This window comes from Nymphaea colorata, chromosome 12 (genome assembly GCF_008831285.2).
Source record: "Nymphaea colorata isolate Beijing-Zhang1983 chromosome 12, ASM883128v2, whole genome shotgun sequence".
NCBI lineage: Eukaryota > Viridiplantae > Streptophyta > Magnoliopsida > Nymphaeales > Nymphaeaceae > Nymphaea > Nymphaea colorata.
Window position 1 is genome coordinate 15,290,586 of NC_045149.1, and position 21,663 is coordinate 15,312,248.

At 40.8% G+C, this 21,663-nt stretch overlaps 2 protein-coding genes across 2 annotated transcripts; both read left to right on the plus strand.

The window, feature by feature from the left end:
* LOC116266393 (fasciclin-like arabinogalactan protein 1) lies at nt 1-1,820 on the plus strand. Its single transcript, XM_031647594.2, has one exon. The coding sequence runs from the start codon at nt 145-147 to the stop codon at nt 1,330-1,332; it is 1,188 nt and encodes a 395-aa protein (XP_031503454.1). The 5' UTR covers nt 1-144; the 3' UTR covers nt 1,333-1,820.
* A 1,914-nt stretch (nt 1,821-3,734) lies between these two features.
* LOC116265188 (pentatricopeptide repeat-containing protein At3g51320) lies at nt 3,735-6,163 on the plus strand. Its single transcript, XM_031645735.2, has one exon. The coding sequence runs from the start codon at nt 4,034-4,036 to the stop codon at nt 5,714-5,716; it is 1,683 nt and encodes a 560-aa protein (XP_031501595.1). The 5' UTR covers nt 3,735-4,033; the 3' UTR covers nt 5,717-6,163.
* Nucleotides 6,164-21,663: the final 15,500 nt, after the last annotated feature.

Sequence of the window (21,663 nt, forward strand, 5' to 3'; positions counted from 1 at the left end):
CGAGGGCCTTTCCTCCACCGACTACCTCAAAACTCACTCCACCAGTGTACCCACCCACTCGCTCCTCTCTTCTCTCCCTCTCTCTCGCTGTGCGACCCCTCTGCCGCCGCTACCACCGCCACACCAAGAGCGAGGACAGAGGCAATGGGGACGGCTTCGACGGTGGTGGCGTTCCTCCTGCTGGCGTTCCTCGCCGGGGGGCCGCTCACGGGGGAGGCGCACAACATAACGCGCATCCTGGCGAAATTCCCCAACTTCTCCACCTTCAACCACTACCTGTCCGTCACCCACCTGGCGGCTGAGATCAACCGGCGCACCACCATCACGGTCTTCGCCGTCGACAACTCCGCCATGGCCGACCTCCTCGCCAAAGACCTCCCCATTGCCTCCATCAAGAACGAGCTCAGCCTCCACGTCTGCCTCGACTACTTTGGTGCCAAGAAGCTCCACCAGATCACCAACGGCACCGCCCTCTGCGCCACGCTCTACCAGGCGACCGGCTCCGCCCCCGGCACCTCCGGGTTCATCAACATCACAGACCTAACAGGCGGAAAGGTCGGGTTTGGCGCCGTCGACAACGGTGATCTGGACGCTTCTTTCGTCAAGTCCCTCAAGGAGATCCCTTACAACATCTCCGTCATCCAGATCAGCAGCATCCTCAGTTCCCCTGTCGCCGAGGCTCCCGCCCCTTCCCCGGCAGAGCTCAACCTCACCTCCCTCATGTCCAAGCAGGGGTGCAAAAACTTCGCGGATCTGCTCACCGCCACCGGCGCCGTCAAGACCTACATGGACAACGTCGTCGGAGGTCTCACCGTCTTCTGCCCCACCGACGAAGTCATCACCAAGTTCGGCCCCACCTACAAGAACCTCACCAAGAACGAGAAGCAGACGCTGCTGCTCTACCACGCCGCACCGATCTACCTTCCCATCGCTTCCCTCAAGTCCAACAACGGCCCCCTGAACACCCTCGCCACCAATGGCGCCAGCAACTACGCCTTCACGGTTCAGAACCAGGGCGAGGAGGTGACGCTCAGGACAAAGGTGGTGACGGCCAGCATCACGGGCACGCTGTACGACCAGGATCCCGTGGCGATCTTCACCATCGACAAGGTGCTCGAGCCGAAGGAGCTGTTCAAGGGCGCCCCAGCGCCTGCGCCGGCTGCGGACTCCCCCGCCCCTTCCTCTTCCGCCGACGCCCATTCCTCGTCACCCTCACCCGACAGCCCGGATTCAGCCCCCTCTGATAGCGACACCGCCGACAGCTCGGACAGCATCAAGTTGGTGGCTGGTGGGAGCTCACTGCTCATGGTGGTGGTCGCCCTTCTTCTCTAGTTTGCTTGATTTTTACCGTCTCTTCCTCTTTTCCAGAGTTACATACTTTCTCTCTCTGTTCTTTTCAATTTTTTTTTTTTTTTTTACCTTTACGTGTATTTAATGTGGAAATAACTGTCCCTCCCTTTGCCGCTGGTGAAGAGAGTGATGGGAACCGTTATTTTGGGGATTTATTTGTTGGGTAGTGTGAATGGGGGCGGTGAGGGTAAGGGGAAGTATCTTTTTGTTCCTGTGTGTTTATTTTAAACTCTTCTTCTTCTTCTTTTGCTGCTGCTGCTGCTGTAATTTCCTGCTCTTCTTTTTTACTCTTGTGGGTTGTGTTGTTCTGTGCATGTAAAAGAAGAAAACATTGTCGGTGATTTACGAGGGTAAAAAAAGCTCTGGTCAATGATCCATCTGCCATTAGCTTCCAGAAACCTCTCATCCGCTTTTGTACTGGCGACAGCTTGTCACTTTGTTAATATATTAGCATTTGGTCGGTTTTTTTCTCTCTCCATCGCAACAAGGACAAAAGGATGGGTGAATCATGTTTTGCTGTGACTCAGAGTGGGCCTCAGAGCCTCGAATTTAAGATCCGGAGCAATTAATGGCTTCTTCAAAGACTTTAAGATCTGTGAACGTGAAGATGTTTTCTTTTTTTCTTCATGTGACAACTTAAATTCTGGATGGAAGCTGCTGTTTCTTTGTTTTTTGAAACACATCAACAGACCTTCATGTGTGCCATGAGTATGCGATCGGTTGGTATTTTTTTTTTTTTTACTGGAACAAAGATCTTCTATGCGGTAAATATTCACACGGTCCTTGCCTTTGAAGAGACAATGGAGCGGGAAAAAAGATGCCAGCGTATGACAATTAGGCTATGTTTGTTTGGTAACCTTTGGTGTGCATAGATCCGGCGTTAATCGTGGATCTTCATCTCTCTCTCTCTCCCCTTGACCGACATGATTTTTTAAATTCATTTCTTGATGCTCTCAGTCAAATGTCGGCAGTGCTTCTCTCTCAATGAGTTTCCCAGTCCTTCTCCCTCTAACTACTCGTCGCTCTTTTCTGTTCATTAATTTTCATTTTGTCGATTCTTTCTCTCTCTTCATTCGCTATGGTGGCAAAGGAAGTCCTTTGGTTGAATCCACCAGAACAAGAGGGCATCTAAGGGCTTCGAAGCCTTGTTTTCCAATTGTAGAGAGAGAAATTGATAGATACGATATCCTTTTGTGTTAGATCTATATGGAATAATCTTGGTCATTCTTTTTTTTTGTTTCAGCCATTCATTTTGTTCAAGGTAGACAGTTAAGAACGAAACAAACAAAGAGAAAAAGTTGTAAATAAATCATTTAAATATTCTATCTTATTGTTTTCTTTATTTTTCTCTCAACCATTAGTTTTGAAAGAAAGAAACAAATGGATGACTAAAATTATTTATGATCTAGCACCTTTTGTACTTATATATATATACATATTATATATGTGTGTGTGTGTGTGCACGCGCACACACACACACACATGTGCTTTTACAATCAGATCGATTATTTAGATGAATGTGAGCTGCTTCCAATGGTCCTGCATTAAGAAGAAAAAAGCGACGCAGAAAGACTTCTCCCAAGGGCTTCTTGCATGATCTGGATCCTACCGTCTCCCCTTTAACATGGATTGGCAGATTTGGAGCTTAAATCTAGGAATCTCACCTCTCTTGTTTGATGGGACTTCGGATCTTTGGCGAGGTTCTTCAATGTCAGGTATAAAATCGGGGACTACCAATTGTCCGTCCCCTTAGCATTGTAAAACGACCCAAACGAATTGAACAAACAATACCGCTTTACTGGCTTTATTTGGTCGCATCAAAGTGAACCCATGCTCCGCACAATTGAGTCCTACTCATTAAACGACGAACATGACTTGTTCAAGTTGAAATATTTTAAGCTCCACTCAACTTCGAGCAGTTCAGTTTTAAGACTGCACAAATAAGGAGATTAAGAACTAATATTTCTTACTAACATGCTCCTAATTATCAACATATAAGAACAACACCTCTTGTTGGAAAGCTGAACCTAACGTAACTTTTCCATGAGCTGCAACACAAACCAACCTTGTTACGTATGTAACATAAATAATATTTGTCTTCTCTAAGATTGAATCTTACATATGATTGTCCTTCTTGATTTGAAAATGTGACTCCCCCTCAGGTACCTAACTGCTTCGTGTTTAATTCAGAAACTTATTGAATGAGTTGAGGCTTGGGCCAAGCATGTGGCCAGCAAACACTTACTCTCTAATTGCAATATCTTCTAGAAGTACTTCGGTATTGTTTTCATAAAATATGTATTTATTTGAACGAGATGATTCGCTTTTTAAAGCTCTATTTTACTATAGTTTGCTCGCCAAGCTAGTTCTGTTGATTCACAAAATCAATATAGAAGCAAAGATCGAACTATTGACAAGGGCGGGTCGGGCTCGTCGGCTCTCGGGCCCTGAGGAAGATCATGAACGAAGCCCTCGCAACGACCTGTGAAGCCGCAGATTAGATCTATCTCCATGGCTTCCTTCTCTCGGAGGGAAGACCATGACCAATCCCTAAAACCCTAAACCCCTAAAATACCTTCACAGAGAGAGAGAGAGAGAGAAAGAGGATCAACCAAGCAAAGACATGCTCGGTAATGGCCGAAACTCCGATCTCATCCCAACTCATAAACGCGATTCGAGATGAATGGCAGCAACCGTCCTCGCTCGACACCTCCTCCGTCTGAGTCCCCGCATTCTCCCGCAAAAATTCCTGCTACCCAGGTTTTCTTCTCTATCCAATCGTATTTCTCTCTACCACCCATCTCTCCTCCTGCTTCAATCTTGCCGAACCGTAAAAGAGTTGAAGCAAATACACGCCCACTTTATCGTCTCCGGCCTCTGCGATCACCCTTTCTCATTGAGCCGATTGATCAAGTGCTCCGCGTCGCCGGATTCTGGCTGTATCGATTATGCGCTTTTGATTTTCCGGTATTCCAACTCGCCAGACACGTTCACCTACAACACATTGATCAAAGCTCTCTCCTTGAGCTCGGACCCACGCAGGTGTGTCGCCTTCTACTACCAGATGCTGGCTGCAGGTGCGATTCCCAATAGTTATACGTTCCCGCCGTTGGCAAATGCTTGCGGCCGCGCAGGCGCTGTTGGAGATGGGGAGAAGATCCATGGTCAGGCGGTCAAGAATGGGGTTGATGCGATCCTGTTTGTTCAGAACTCTCTTATGCATATGTACTCCTGTTTAGGTCTGTTGGATTGCACTCGCCAACTGTTCGACGAAATGTCTGAAAGAGATTGCGTTTCTTGGAACACTATGATTGATGCCTACCTTAAGACCAGAAATGTCGAGCCTGCCAGGAACTTGTTCGATATAATGCCTGAGAGAAATGTGGTGACTTGGAACACTATGATTGGCGGGTACCTGCGAGTTGGTAATCCTGGCTATGCATTAAAATTGTTCAGGAAGATGCAATTGACAGACGTGAAGGCCACAGACAGAACAATTGTAAATGCACTCACCGGCTGTGGGAGGTCTGCTAGGTTACTAGAAGGACGGTCCGTGCATGGGTACTTGGTGAAGAATGACATCGACTTCAGTTTGATAATAGGTACAGCTTTAATGGATATGTATGGAAGATGTGGTCGTCTGGATTTAGCACATAAATTATTTAGCACAATGCCTAAGAAAAATGTAGTCTCTTGGAACGTGATGATAATGGCTCATGCTACACATGGACATGGCATGGACGCAATCACGCTGTTTGAGGAGATGCGGTCGAGTGGTGGAGCAGTCCTACCTGATGAAGTCACGTTTATTGGTGTCCTGTGCGCCTGTGCACACTTAGGGGCGGCTGACCACGGACAAAGATACTTTGATATGATGAGTCGGGATTATGGTGTTACCCCTTCATTTGCTCATTACTGGTGTTTGGCAAATCTTTATGGAGGAATTGGTCTTGTTCAGGAGGCTGAGGAAATTATCAAAAGCATGCCAATGGAATCTGAGTCATTCTTATGGGGTGGATTATTAAGCTTTTGTAGGTTTCATGGAGATGTAGATCTAGGGGAGAAGATTGCCAAAAAATTGATAGAGTTAGAGCCTTATAATTCAGCACGATACACATTATTGCTGAATGTCTATGCAGTAGCAGGTAGATGGGAGGATGTTGTGAAATTGAAGGAGACAATGAAGGAACGGGGTTTGAAGAGTTTGACCAGTTGTAGTTTGATTGATTTAAATAACACTGTGCATGATTTTGTTGCGGGTGACAAATCAAGACCGGAGATGCAGGAGATATATTTGATGATGGATGAAGTTGCTAAGCGGTTGAACTCACCGCCATGTGATGGTCAGGCTAAAGTGGAAATTTGAGCACACGAACTCCTCTAATGGTCATCATTTTATCGCCGGCCACAAATCGAGGCCAGAGACGCAGGAGATCTAATTGAGAATGGATGAAGCTGCCAACCGATTGAATTCAATGCCCTCTGATGGTTCAGCTTGATGGAATTTTGAGTAAAAGGGGCTGATTAGCAGAAATCAAGTCGAGAAGTTTGTTGCTTCCTTGATTTCCTGTATACATCTTGGGTGCTTGGAAATCACCTTGTTAAATGTACAATTTATTTATAGGAAGATATCCACCGATTTTGGGAAACTTGACTAGTCGGTGATATCTTTTTCTTTTTCCAGATGAATAAATTGCCGATGAATTTTTTCTCAGAACAAGAGATACATTGTTGTTTACTAGTAAAGAAACATTTGTTTGGGCAACTAGAAATGGCTGCTATGTTTGCCTCTGACTTGTTACTGAATGCTTGATATGAAGCTCACTGCATTTCTTGTGAATGATATTTTTCGTTCACTTTTCTTGTGATCTTCATATCCATAGGTTATAATATGGTTTCAGGTGACCTAACCGTTGATTGAACTTACTGTCAGTCTTCCTAAGTGAGCATTTCTTCAATCTGTGTCAGATTGATATTTGGAGACAACAATATTGCTGCAGCTCCAATCAGCTTTTTTGATCCACTTGTACCTGAGCCATTCCTTATGATGAAGTATTCCTTCATGCCGATGTTTAATCTTTCACTTAAGTTGGAGAAATTTTTTGTGTTGGCAGCTGTTGAACTTTTATTAGCTTCCTTTAGTTTACAAAGGTAATGCAACTTGTATGGAAGATATTGGACATGCAAAATGTCGCCCATGAAACACAGGTGCCTTTAGGGATTATGCACATGAATTGCTGTCCCAAAAAATCATTTTTAGGTAATTAAGGTGCTCTCTTATGCAATTAGTTCCAAACATGTATCTGTGATGTACTTGCTGCTATGAGAATCACAGGTAGTATATATTTTATGCATTGTTCACGGATTATCAAGGTTTTAAATGAAGAATCAATCTGTTTCTCTGAAGTAACGATCTCAACTGCTTTGATACGGGGTGTGGTCTATGGAGGGGAATGATGAAGTTCTGAATTGGCTTTGTTGTTCTGTTTATTTTTGTTTTAGTACTGGTAAAGGACTTTTTCTTCTAAGTACAGTTCATCTTGTATTCCAAGATTTACTCATCTTTAGCAACCATTTCCATGGTGCTCAGCCCCCATTACAGGCAATTTCTCTAGCTTGCATTATCAAGGTCTCGTGCACATTTTTGACACTATTATAATTTCGAACTAGCTAGTTTTGATTGTGCACATTTTCACGTTATTGTTTGAGCTAGCACGGTCTTTACAGGTGCACATTTTTTAGACTGTTGTGATACTTTGAGAGAGAAGGCAGGGGAGACCTGCTAATGTTGTCGAGAATCCGCCTAGGCCTCTACTTAGGCTCGCCTAACCTAGGCTTGGCTGGTTGGTCAAGTTGGTTGTTTCTAGGGGACTTGCCATTTAAACTAATCCAAAGCCATGTAAAGGAAATGGTAAAAGTTAGTACACCAGGCATGGTGGTTCGGGTTAAGATATCTTAAGTCCAAGAAGCTCTAAAGTGCAATATTGAAGTCGCATCCTTTGTAACGTCACAATAACATTGAGAAAGTTTCTGGTAGACAAGGTTTGCTAAGCAAGCATGTTTAAATCTCTGCTCTGGCCTGGGCTCAGTATGGAGACTGCTTTAGATATCCGAACAATAGATGCCTCAGATGCCGCTCTTTTCCATTCAAAAATGCGTAAAATATGTGCCCTCCCATTCTACCAAATTGGTAAAAAGACGAACATATAGAAAAATACAGAAGCAATTTGCTGCGTGACCAAAACATCGACCTGAGTTTTCAGGCAGTTGCAACCACGTAAATGAACAGATGCATCAACCGATACGGACGTGTAGAAATTTCAATTTAACGGATGCCGTTACCATCAGCCTATAATTGTTCCCATTATTGATGAGGCCAGACAGTATCCAACCAAAAGCAACAACCTATTCAGTGCCATGTGCCTGCATTCAGATGACTCTTTAACCGAAGACACCCAGCACCTGAGAGATTCTAACTGGAGCCCTCACCCATCGCTATCCTTCTTTCAATCTTCACAGACAGACACACACACATGCGTGCACGCAGGGACATGCATAACAGAGAGAGAGAGAGAGAGAGAGAGAGAGGGATGAAAACAACCCCATTCATAACAAAAAGAATGTTCTGTATAGCCAGATTAACAACCACATTACTGGAAAAATAATGACTCACTTATCTATAGCTGCTATGCACAACTAAACCACCCTTTTATGTACATTTTAATAATTATGATGGAAGTAGGAATGATCTAAAACCAGAACCTATAAACATGATGACCACATCAGGAGTCTTGACAAGGCTATCAAGTGAATACTCTGATAGCCATGCCCTTGGTGGACTGCAACAAACTCACTCGATCATAATGTAAAGTAGCTATGCTGATGAGTCGAGGGATTCAGCGACCAACTCAGCCCCTCGGTGATAATACAATAAACCTACTACTCTTCAAGAAAGACCCATAATCGCACCGTACAGACCTATATATGGGCCGGTGTCGACTCTCTGCACAATCTGAAACACAAGTGAACACTCTAATGGCGAGAACTTTGGGCGGGAGACTAAGTCTCCCACTAGGTGCAGCTTTCCATCTAATAAATCAAATAACAAGAAACGACAACAAACACACGCCAAAATAAGAACCTTTAAGGTAAGAACACTCTTGGGCAGACAGTTTCTATAAGGTAGGATAAGCCTTTGAAGGAAGAAGCAACGGAAGAGTGCAAAGGTTTCCTCATCTTAGACTAACAACACGTCCTTGCTGCTGATCACCAATAACCCACGAGAAAGTCATGGAACTCTAAGATTAATCCGCAGCTCTAGACCGTGATGATCATGAAGGTGTGACACACTGAACAATAAGTTTGGTGGTGATGGAAGATGTTGCTGGCAATTGATCATTTACCGATTTGAGATCGGATTCGGGCCGCTCGGAACTTCGTGGTCACTTGCATTGAACTGGGCAGGTGATGAAGATGAAGGTGAGGCATGGTGGTGGACTGCCATGGACTGAGAAGCAACCGGAGGCTCACCCTGGCTAGCGGTACCGGAGATGGAAGCCATGGAAGAGCTGAGATGGTCTGAAGGATGAGCTAGGAGAAGAACCAGGACGAGGCCAACAAGAGAAATTGCCATACAGGAAAAAAGAATGCAGATCAATCCACCCCCCAAGTAACAGCGATGGATCAATATCCATGAACCACAGGAGAGAACCTCCTCTTCCCTCCTTCAAGATGAAGAGAAAAGGCAGGAAATCTTCGAAAGAGTTTTTAAGTTTGAGGAAAAGTTGCCCAAGGGAGATGGCCAAATTATAACACCCCTACGGCAGAAAAGCAGGGCCAAGGAGCATGCCCCACGCGACTGCCCCTTAAAACTCATCTAAATTACAGAAAACATATGTTTCGATTCAAAGAAAGTAACAAACCACCCCTGCCTTTACTTTACTTTTTTTTTTCCCCCTTTAAACTTCTTTCACAGAAATGTCGCGGTGATGAAACTACCATGGCCTTACAGAAGCGTACATGGTTATTTGAAATTCGTAAAGGGGAGTGAGGCACTGGGCTTTTCAATTCAAGGCCTCCATCCGCTTGGCAGTAGAAATTAACTTGTGTAACGCTTTTTGGAGTTTTCTCCGTTTAAGCAAAACTTTTGGTACATAGTTAGATTATAAACAATTGTGAATATTGCATCTGGATCGCCCGAATTTGAGCAGTTCAGATTCCTGCAAATAACTAAATGAAATTTCTGTTTTTTTTTTTTTCTTTAACTTGGCTATGTGTCACTAGAACCACAGATTCTCGAGAAATCTCAGAAGGAAAGTGTCTCCTTGTACTTGAAAAAATTTCTTGTTTTTTCTTTTTCTCAAAACTGTTGGTCAGCAGACACACACACACTATTTGGAATGATCATTCTCATATCTCGTTTCCTCGAAATTACAACAGCTTTTGGAATCATATTAAGACAAAACTTAACATATTTTCATGAATATATGTGCCTACATCTGTCAGCCATGGTTGACTTAAGAGGTTACAAAGCAGAGGGGCCATCTCTCGGCTAAACTGGCGGGTTGAGTAATTCCTGTGAAGGGCTGTGGGCACGCCAGTAACGCGCAATGGGGAGAGAGAATCTTGAAAGGTAAAGCGAGCAGCAGGGCTGGCATTTTCTTTCTTGGGAGATTGCCAAGGGAGATCTTTGTTGACTTGGGAAGAAACCGAGTAGAAGGAAAGAGAGAAGAAAAAATTTGAGAGTTGTTGGTTTTCGTTTTGCTTTTTTTCCCCTAGAAATCACGGAAAGCAAAGCATCCTATTCTTTGGCCCTCCTCCTTCTGCTGCACTTGGCTGGTGAAAGGACAGCCCTTGTCTCCCTATTGTGGTACACAGTGTTTGGCCCCCACCAACGATCGGCCTATTGGATTTTTCACCGTCCACGAGACATAAATCTTTCTGGTTTCCACCCCAAGATAGATTTTTTTTCTTTCAAAGGAAATGAGTTCGTTCAAGGATTCCTGAACTTGAAGCTGCTCAGCTGAACAATTCTTTAAGCATGTCTCGTTTTAAAAGAAGATTGGATCGACAGACTTCGTTTTCTCCTTGAATGCTCCACAATGAAGTTGCTGATCAGTATACCAGTCAGTCTTCCGGCAAAAGCGAGGTATGAATCAGGCGGAAAGGATGGTTTTCCGGGAGGTGTCCAGGCAGAGCAGGAAGGCAGGCCAATGGCTGCCTTGTTAAGGCTGGTTTGATGGGCATGATAACTTTTACTTCACTTCAAGTAAAAAAGGTTGTTCCTGTCAAAAAAAGAGTTAACCAAGACAGGTGAAAAATCGTTTAAGATAATTTAATGGATCTTACAGCTTTTCTAACTTGAAATCTAGAGAAGTTGAAAGGGGTTCGAACCCTTTTTCTTCTTAAGTATTCTTAGGGAAGGAATCCGGTTACCAAACACGTCTCCAACCGATGGAGAAGTATATTCTGGTTTTGAATGCATTGAGTTATGGATAAAGTATGCAAGTAAAACCTTCTTCAAAGCAATATCTTTCGGCATTCTTTTGATTAGGTAGTTATTGACAGTGCAATTCTTTGATGTGATTTTACTTCTTATCTTGAAGAGAACTAAAATATCTATCATGGAACTATCTTTTGCTATACTGTAACAGATGATGTGTGAAAAGTTGGATTTGAAGCAACTCGCGATCAAATCAAGTCATTCTTCTTGCTACTATATATATTTTCATACTACAAACCTAATTACCTCTGATCCAGTATCATCTGAGATCTTCAAAATATGAAAAATCTATGAATTTAAAATCAGACTGATTTTAATTGAGTGTAACAATAAAATAAAATGAGAATCACATGTGTGGATCTCTAATTCAAGTTCAATTTGATGGAACATGAACCGTCTATGAAACGACAACTACAAACAGTCAACCAAAAAAAAAAAGAAAAAAAAGAAAAGGAAATCCGGAAGATCGATTATCTCTGGAAATATGATATCCTTTGCTTTTAATCGAACCTTTTTCACATTGTCAATTGTCAAATCTTCGATGCCCATTAAGTCTGCCAAATAATTATGACTGCAGACCCCGTGATGTGGAACGGCCGATACCAATTGATTCTGATATTAGTCTCGAAGGAGAAAGCAGCAAACGAATAAACCATTTTCATGTGACAGGGCGCTCTAGAGCCCCAAGGTTCTTCGAATTTGTCAATTTAGAGCGGCAGTTTCCTGGCAAATTGTGAAATGCGAAAAGCAGGCCAATATTTTTTTATTTCATTTAACCACCTTCATTTTTAACACGTAATGAGTCCCAAAACCGCTGAAATGGATTAAGCAAAGTGATTGTTTAATCGTAAGGAGGACAGCAAAATGCTTTTCACCGAATTCTTTCTCCCAGATTGGCATGTTTCTTCTTTTTATGTTTTGGAGAACAATCAGTTTTTAGAAAGAAAACAATGAGGTTGAAATAAAGTGCATGGGTGGTGCTCAGTGAATAGAGAATGAATAGGGGCGTGCTTTTGGAAAATTTGCCAAGTTATCACTTGACTGGGAGCTCTCGGGGCGCGTGATTAGCGGCGTCGAAATGCAAAGCAATTAATGAGAGCACTATAGATTGACAGTTACGTTGGCAGAGTGACGACACCAAAGGACTCTGAGAAATTTCAGCACAATTCATTGTCCTATTGAAATTGGAGTTGCGGTGGATTCTTGCATTCCGCCATTAAAGCTTAGCTATCAGATCGAAGCCAAAGGCAAAGACATGACAAGGAAAAGATTTCGAGTTCCATTAGAAGACGACACTTCACATTTTATGCGGTGGTTTCCTCCTGGTCTGAGTCGACTTCTTTCACGCAGAACCTTACCACGTGGCCATATCCCCATGCACCAATGCAAAGTTAAAACTAAAAAGTGTCATTCAATCCCTCTTCTCTCTCTCTCTCCCTCTCTTAACAAAAGTGGAGTCAAAGTTGAATTGGGTAGCATTAAAAATTGATAAAATCTTCAAAACAAATCTAAGTTTAAAGTGATAATTAGTCAAAATCTTAAATGGAAACGAATTAGCAAATAAGAACATTGTTAACAAAGAACTATCTTAATTCTCCTTGTATAACTGAAAGTTGGATATACATGGGCTGAGTTTATATATATATATATATGTACACACACAAAGACACATACAACAAGAAGAAGAAACTAATACACCAAATAAATCTCCCATGATGCTTTCTTGTCAATTGTTATCTTTTCATGTGTGCATTATAGCAACTTTATCCAACAGAATATATTGACACTTTGGAATCAAAGCTATCATAGCTCATGCAATACATTAGGTAGGACAGAAGCGGGTCGGATCCTGCACTGCACGGGTCTTTTTATTTATTCTCTTTCATGTACTAAATCCTATTATGACTCGACATCCAAGGTATGCCATGGGAACTGAGATTCGTTGGCATCAGCCAGTGGAGCGACACATATCATGTTGGCATCTCACTGAAATAAAACATCTCCGACAGATTCCAAAACTTTATTCAATTTCGGTTAATTTATTTTCAATATAAGCAATAAAATCATTTTAAAAAATAAAAAATGAGTATATCCTATGATTAAAAATCATAAAAGAAAAAGAAGAAGAAGAAGAAGAAGAAAAGTGCCAACAACTGAGCTACCAAACGGTTGCACTTTGGATATGATTGGGGAGATTGACTCTCAAAGACGCTTTGCCGGTGGTGAAATCATTATCGGACTCAAGATACCGATGTAGCGGCTCCGTTGGCATTGTGAAGAGAAATAATAGCGTGTTGACCCCGGAGGCAATCTAAAAGTCAATTTTAATCATGTGATGCTGTCTGCTGTACTGTCGAATCCGCAGAAGACAAAGTATGAACCAGTTGAAAGAAAAAAGGGAAGAAGAGGTTATGAAAAAGGAGGAGATTATTGAAGAAAATTTGGCCACATTAGAGTCGCCGCCCTTCTAAGATGTTAAGGACCTCATCTCTTATGCCCACTCCTAGACTATTCTATAATCAAATCAAACTATACATGAAGGGATATATAAATTCCACATACATGTAAAAAAAAAAACCAATACCCACCTTCTTAAACTTCAAAAGATGTTGGAAAGTAGAGATTTAGAGGCACTGAAATTTAGAGTTCACATTGAAACGCCGGGCGACTTGAGTTTCGATTCACGCAAAGAATGTTACGTGGCTGGAGTTTGATCCGGGGGCTTATTTTACGAGTCACACGGGATTCACGCATCGGATTTGCTCTCTTTCATTCTACTGATTTCTCCGGTGGAGACACAATGAGAAAGGAGAACACTATAATTGCAAACCGACTGTGCTACCGGGCGGTACGGTCCGCATCTGAGGGGCGACATCAAGCCAGGGAAAGTTAATAGCTTTTGCTCAGTAAGTGTAGGACCCATCAATAAATGAAATGTGGGTTCCACCAGCAATCCCCGAATATTTTCAAGATATCCGGAAATTGGAAGATCGAAATAAAAAAAAAAAAAATCAGGAAAAAGGCACAAACACGAATCTAAAGAGCCCGTGATCTGATAAAGAGGCATAATAACTTGTGATTCTTTTTTTTCTTTGTTGGCTTATTTTTTGGTGTTCAGAATCTATCTATCTATCGTTTTTATTTTTCTCGTTAAGGATTCTTTGAGATAAAACTATGTCTGCCTTAATCATGAATGGTAAATCTGATCTTTCCTAACTTTTGTACTTGCAAAAGGTAGGGACAAATCTTTCGTTTGTTTCTTCTAAGTCTCGTTTAGGGAAAAAAAGAAGCGTATGGTACAGTGTTTTTCTAGCTTTGCCCAAACATGATCAAATGTAACCAAATCTTACCTAGCAACAGCCTTGGGCATTGTCATCAACAAAAGTCTTTCCCTAAGTTTCAAGTCACATGAGTTATTTAGGGACGATAGTGTTCCCTCTTTTATATTTAAGCTTAAGGAGAAAAACTATTTATGGGTGTGGACCCAGCTGCTCTTAAGGACATGCCTAAATGTATCTTTATTGGCGATAAAAAGGTCTAAGGCCTATCCTTGAGTTTTATGGGAATAACATTTCCTAAGGGAATGTTTGAATATGGGAATAAACAAAAGAATTTGTCTCGACCGTACACTCAACATTCAAACACGCTAGAAGATGTATTTCCAAAACTTTTGTCGCATAAAAAGGGATGCTCAAAAGATCTTTCAAACATGCCCTCATTTAAACTTGCAAACATTGCACTTCTAGGTTCCATTTTTTGTCATTTGAATCCTAATAACAAATTGCACTCGGGAACCAACCAGCTACGCTAAACCCCTTGAATTTACACTCTCAAAATGCCGCCCAACTTATTAAGATTGGAGAGTCCATAAGGCTTGGTCCACCTTGTAGGTGGTCGAGGTTCTACTCATATGAGTGTCATGGCTGCTAAATATCCGGCAAATACACCATGCATGTTATACCGCTGAGGATGCTACAAATTAAGTTTGATATATAGACATTGAAGACTTTTACTTTGATATACACGTAACTGATGATTATACATGATGTTACTTTTTGTTTTCATCTCGGCGATTGCTTCTGGATTGGGGGGAAGGAAGGGGTTTGAAACGAAACCATAGGCATAGGGCAAATATCCAAAGAGAATCTTTTGACTGTAGCAATGGTTCTGTGTCTAAGCTTTTGGATGACAAACCGAAAAAGCTATGAATCATTCCATTTACTGTTGAAGTGTGAGGTACCAGGCATGCTGTTATGACTACCCAAAGGGGGCTTCGTCTTAAAGAGACGAGCTAGCCTAGTGGGTGGGCTATGGCTGTCATGCAGGCAGTCACAGCTCATGAAACCACTCATGGCGTCGCTCTTTCTGTACCCAAAGCTACAAAGATGCTTCTGCTTCTCCATTACTTCCAAAAAGGCTCTTCCCTTATTGCATCCAGGAGGGTTTTAGAGGAATCATTTCTTATTGTTTTGATTGGGGAGATGGGATCTGCCCTTCTGCTGCTACAACGTCTGGGCCTTCTGCAACATATGCCTTGACCTGTATCGATTCATATAAGGAAAGTTGGTAGAATGGTACTCAAGTATTAATATATTCTGTATGGTTTGAAGTAGATAAATACGTCTCAGATCACATCTGGATCAGTTCAGATGTAGCAGAAAATAACAAAGTTCTCTTACCATTTCCACCCCATTTGTAATCCCACTAAGATTAATTTCTCGACGAAGCAAAAGTTAAGCTTCGTGTGATGTTAACAATTTTGAATTAATAAGACTCACGTACGTAGAGTTTCGAGTGCACATCCAGAGAGAGATATGTCAGACACCCATTTCAAGTTATATGGCCTACGAGTTGTCCGGGAAAACCGGAACAAGGTGCATATATTGAGTTATTCTCATTCCTCTTCTTCTTCTTTCCATTTTCTTTTCTCTTTTTTCCCTCCTTCTTCCTCTAAATAAGTGGCGTTCAGGCTCTACCATGAAAAAGTTTGATAGTTGGGACAACTTCTTTGAAATGTTTATGATATTTTACCTTCTTTTCTTTTTGAGAATATAGGTGTAATTTCATATACTTTGGCATGCTATTTTATAGAAATTAAACTTTCATGGCCTGTTTAAACGCACAATGGTTCCATTACTGCCAGACTGTTTTAAGATTCTTATAGATAGAGATCCGATGTAGTTACTGCGATTTGAGCAGGCAAACATCTTATCAAAATGACTCCAAAGTGTTGGGATTATCAATTGTTTGCAGTGGCCATTAACTCCACTAGCTGCTAGGGATTGCTTTAAAGACCACACATTCAAGGAGATGGTTCCCTACTTTTCCTAAAGATCTGTGCACCATGAGTTCACATTCATACAAACATCATCCTTTCCGACGATTAGTTTGGAAGAAGCTTGAAAACGATTTCTTTTACAGTGAAATTGCACACAAGCAGTGAACGTAGTTGCGCCACCAACAAGACTAAGCTCGCAAGCAACTCATCAAGGGGTTCGCAGTTCTATTGAATTTTGAACCCTAACTGCTTTCAAAACAATTGAAGCCTTACTTACGGCACCAAACCCTTCACAGGACACGTGAACAGCATTAAACTAAATTGATCGATTATATTTTGCTTTAAAATAAAAAAAAAAACTCACTTTCAGGCATATATTTGATAAATAATTTCAAAAAGGGCACCATTTTTTTCTATTTTGCAATAAAAAGTCTTCCTTTTAATGAAAACTGTTAAATAAGATTAATAACAGGCCGGAGGCCTACCCTCCAGCAGCTCTGTTTCCTGAAAACTGTTAAATAAGAGCGTGAAGTGAATTAGATACATAACTTAAAAAACAGAAAACAGTACCTGCAATTTCATTTTAGTATTACCCCCTAACACTAAATTACATCATTACTGTTTTAGCTAAAATTTCCTATTTTTTTATTATTATTAAAAAGAAAAAGGCCCATAGAGTATAATACCTATAGTTTTTCGACCAGAACTCTGAGATACTTCTACCAAGACTGTCACTGGTTATATCTCACAATGTAGAGAATAACCTGTAGTACATGAAGAAATCTTTGGATCTTGAGTTACGATTCTTTTTCAATTTATATACGGCATTCCATGTCTAATTTTGCTTCCAAAAGTGTGTGTATATATATATACACACACACACACACCCTCTCTCTCTCTCTTTCTCTCTTTATGCCAGCATTCCTCCTTTAACCATCTTTAAAAACATGCAACAATGGGATCCCCAAAGTGCTAAGTGCATACGTTTTTCCTTTTCTACTTTCCCTTTTGCATCTTTTCATTTGCCCCATTTGTTCTCTTCTTTGAACACACTTTTATATCAAATAATTGCACATACACTTCTTTTGCGTGAACCAAGATTGTATGCAAAAGCAACTAAATAACTAGTGCCATTCGTTTTCGTCCTAAATCTTTCTCGTTCCCATTCAACAAAATGAGGAGAACGGTAGTCCCCTAGTTAAGGACTATCTACGTGTTAGTAGGCAAGAGCATCAAGTTAAGAACAAACTTCACGATTGCTACTTCAGATAACTAAACTCGATGTCTTTCCATCCCAAGTTTTTACCATGAATGCAGAATGTGATGATCACCAAGGTTTAAGACAAAATCATCATTCGCAAATCCAGATGTGGGCTTGTGTGGACAGTTGCTCACACATAAAATCCATTTATTTACATAGCAGTTGGCCCCAAATATTTGTTTATTTATATGTTGCGCCGCTCAATCATTTACGCATTTATACGCGGTGACCCTCAATGCGTTATTATATATTCCAAAGGTCTAAGATTTTATGAATTAGTGCTCTTCACCCAAAAATTTCGGACTCCGCCACTGAAAGTAATGTGGTGCATGTAATGTATATAGATCAGCTAAGAGGAGTTACCATTCCCCTTGGAAATGATGGCTACTTATGTCTCCGCTAAGTGCTAACCCAGGGTTTGCTCTCAATTATCAGAACTGAAGTTGGTGAAATGCTACAACTTTTTATCTTACCAAAGGCATAGAAAGAAACCTGAAGGAAATTCCCAATGACAAAGCATTTTCTTGGGAAAATGCTTCTTTGCAAAAGGGAAAATAAAGCCAACGTGCTGGCTAATTGAGGATCAAAGCTGCCAAGGCATTGGCTTTCCATGTGACGCGCCATCTTTTGGAGTCAGGGACCCCATTCCTTCCTATGGACCCCTGATTAGGGCCTGTCATGGGAAAAAGGGCACGCATTGGAGAAAACGTTTGAGAACTGCGCTTTCCCATGGGAAATTGCTTTCTGCATGTCTCCAACGAGAATGAATACTTTGCTGGTTTTTTGTTTTCACAGGGACACGGCTTGCGTCCTCGATGATCCGAAATGCATACTGACATAGACACCGTTAGGTACTAACAAATTCATATTGATTTAGTAATATTGAATTGTCCAAAATAGTTTTTAATAAAAAAAAATAAGATGGAACGATATATGAAATGAGTCTCATATTTTCAGGAAAAGGGATGGAGCGAGAGAAATAGCACGCGTGGAACAAGACCCTTATTATGAAAAGGGAAAATTTCATGGGACATAATTGTAGGATCAACGCTTTCATGATCTCATCTTTTTCTAGAAAATTGTCTCCAACCATTTTATGGTTCCCTGATCAGGGTACGCTTTCGCTGATACAATTTTGCAAATTTTTCCACCATTTTTTCGAGTTGGTAAAGTATGTAACATAAATTAAGGGCTGCCCAACGCAGGATAGTGTATTCTGGTTAGCTCCCACTATTCATTGCTTGTTCAGCAAGAAATGAAGTAAAATCTTATTTGATGGTTTCCAGCAAAAGTATGTGGTTCTTTTGGAAAATTCAAACGTGAGCCCCCCCCCCCCCCTCCTCCAAAAACTAAAGCAAAAGGCCACTAGATTGGGCCCAATCCTTGTTTTCTGAAAAAACAAAAAAATCCATATACAAGATGGAAAGGGAAACATGAAAGTTCAAGAATTTTGCATTCCAATAGAGTCGCTGTTAGCGCTATCATCGCACGATGGAGATTATCCAAAGAATTTAAATGCAACAAAAGTTATGCTAACCAATTGACCGCAGTAAAATTTGGGAAGGCATGCCAGCGAGGATGTGGGAAGCATATATTAATAAATTATTGAATAGTTTATAAGCATATCAACAGATAAAAGGGCTCAGAAAAGGACCTTTGTAAAGTATACAGTTAAATTATCCAAATAGTATATAAGCATATATGAGCTCTGACATGTTATGTTTCATCCTTTACATAATCAAACAAGTACGACACATTATTATATAGAACGGTTGAATCCAATGTCACCAGTAACTTTGGGAAGAAAATTTCTGAAAAGAAGCAGCAAACAATCTGTGGACGATGGGGTTGAATTTTTTAATTGGATTTGATTGCGGACCCACAAGAGGAGACTCATACCTAACGCATACAAGGAAAGCAATGGTTTTTGGTGTACGATAAGCTAAATTTTTCCTTTTTAGATGAACATTTGAAATAAACGCATTTGAGAATTGAGATTGCATGTTTCATGTCCATAGAAGCTGCAGGAACACCTACAAAAAAGTAGGCTAGCTTAAGGCCTTCAGCAGGTAAAAGAGGTCTGAACTCGGCTTCCAGTTGCTCTGAAACTGAATCTGCGGCCAACTAGCATAAGAAATCTGTAGGCCCGTTTAAGGCCTTCAGGATGTAAAATAAGTCTGAACTAAGATTCACTTCTTCTGAAACTGTGTGCGTCCAACTAGCATAAGGTCAGAGATTTCCATGGAAATGGGTTGGATCTCAGATGGGACAAAGAAGTGCATATCAAATCCAAATCCAATTAAGAATGAGATCCTTTTTTCTTTTTTCATTGACATCCTTACTAGCCGGTTGTTGGAATACTTTAGATGAAAATGGATCCGTTCGTCAAAATATCAAGGCATTTAAGCACTAAGGGATGGGAAAAATTAATATTTAGTGCTGAATATCTTGTAATATGTACCCTATTGTTGGGATTATGTGTGACATCATGGGTTGTCCAATCAATACAACCCAAGGGACTACTAGTTCACACACACAATTTTTTTTAAAACTAATGACATTTACTACTTTTGAAACATATTTTTACCTTTAGCAATTTTTGAGTTATCCAAATTTTATGATTCATATATAGTTTACATAGTCTTCATGTGTGTGTGATATATATATATATATATAAACCATTGTCATGTAAGCACATTTTTATAACTTTTTCAAACGGGTAAATGAAAAACATGAAGCAGGAGCATATTTTATTATTACACCAACGATTAAGCATCCTTTTCTGTAAAATTTTCCCACGTTATTTGTCACCTTCCAGTTGTTTGGAAAGCATCCAGCTATGCCTAGTGACTGCCACACCCGTACTGAGCCTATGCCGTTCCGGACCATATCAGATCTCAAGACCCCATAAAAGCCATACAAGTAGCAATCCCAGTAACAATTGAATTGAATCAGTTGATTCGAATAAAATGCTGGCGAAACAATTTGATTCATCGTCCAATAAAGAAGTGACATGTCTTGTCTTTATATATACACACACACACACTTTCGTGAAACATGCAAAAATTATTGGATGCCACTGACCTTCAGTTCCTTCCATCATTCATTCTCTCAAGAATTTCAAATTCAAGGCAAATCCTGGCCGTCCATTTTCAAACCATTCTTTTCTCTAATAATATCGACGTTCAAAATATCTTGCAAGTTAAAATCTTGATACTTTCCTGCTAGAACTAAAAGACAGGTTAAAAGGAATATGCCAGGCCCATCGGGCTGAGGCACACAACGCTTCTTTAAATTTTTCTTAACCTTCACCACAACCATTCGCTCAAAAGCTGAAAATTTAGTGCTCGCGAAAGTTTTGAAGTCTAGACGAAAAGGAAGAGATAGTAATGGGAAAAACTGAAAAATCATAGAATGAAAAGACCTCGTTCTTCTGCATCTATGTAGTTCAATTACCAGTTCAGTCCAGAACCTAGAATGCGGCCATGAGACCGTGTCAACACCTGCCCCCCTGCTCTCACATCTCAATCATTTGTCTGGACCATTTTAATTAGGACAACTGTTTTTAACACTTTAGTTGTTCACAGACCCACCTCCCATTGAGAGACATGGAACCAACCAGAGAAGATGATAAAAAGACTAAGCGACTGGCTACATTATACTTCATACATGACCTTCGGCTTATGCAATTGTGACACTTCAGAAACGAGCTCAAATCTTAAAGATATTCACGTATTTGTTCATTTGAAAACAAAAAATGCAACATGATCACGTTGCGGACAAGCTCATACTGAAATAAATTTTACGATTCAAATCAGGAAGCAAAGTTTCAGCAGATGAACCGAACAAGACAGAACTTGAAACAAATTTGAATCAGTGAAAAAAAATATTATATTGTTTTAAAATGAAAGCCAAAAAGTAAAAATTAACAATAAAAATAAAAAAGTTAAACATGGCATTAGTGAATCGAATGGTGCATAGAATTGCTGATGCACAGATTTCATCGAAATCAGTCCATTGAGGCCTACCTATCCCACAGACTTTTACCAAGCTCAGGGAAAGCCATGGATTTTCACCATGTTGCACACCGGTGTCAGCAACAGAAACCAAGGCATGTGTATGCATGTAAATACTGCAATGCACTTTTGAAGAAAAAATGAATGCAACTGCGCACCTCTTGTCATGATAAAAAGTAAGACGTCCTGAAGCTTTTAACTATGCATACAAAGCCATGAGTTGAGATTATACTAGTTAATTGAACGAGGTTACAGA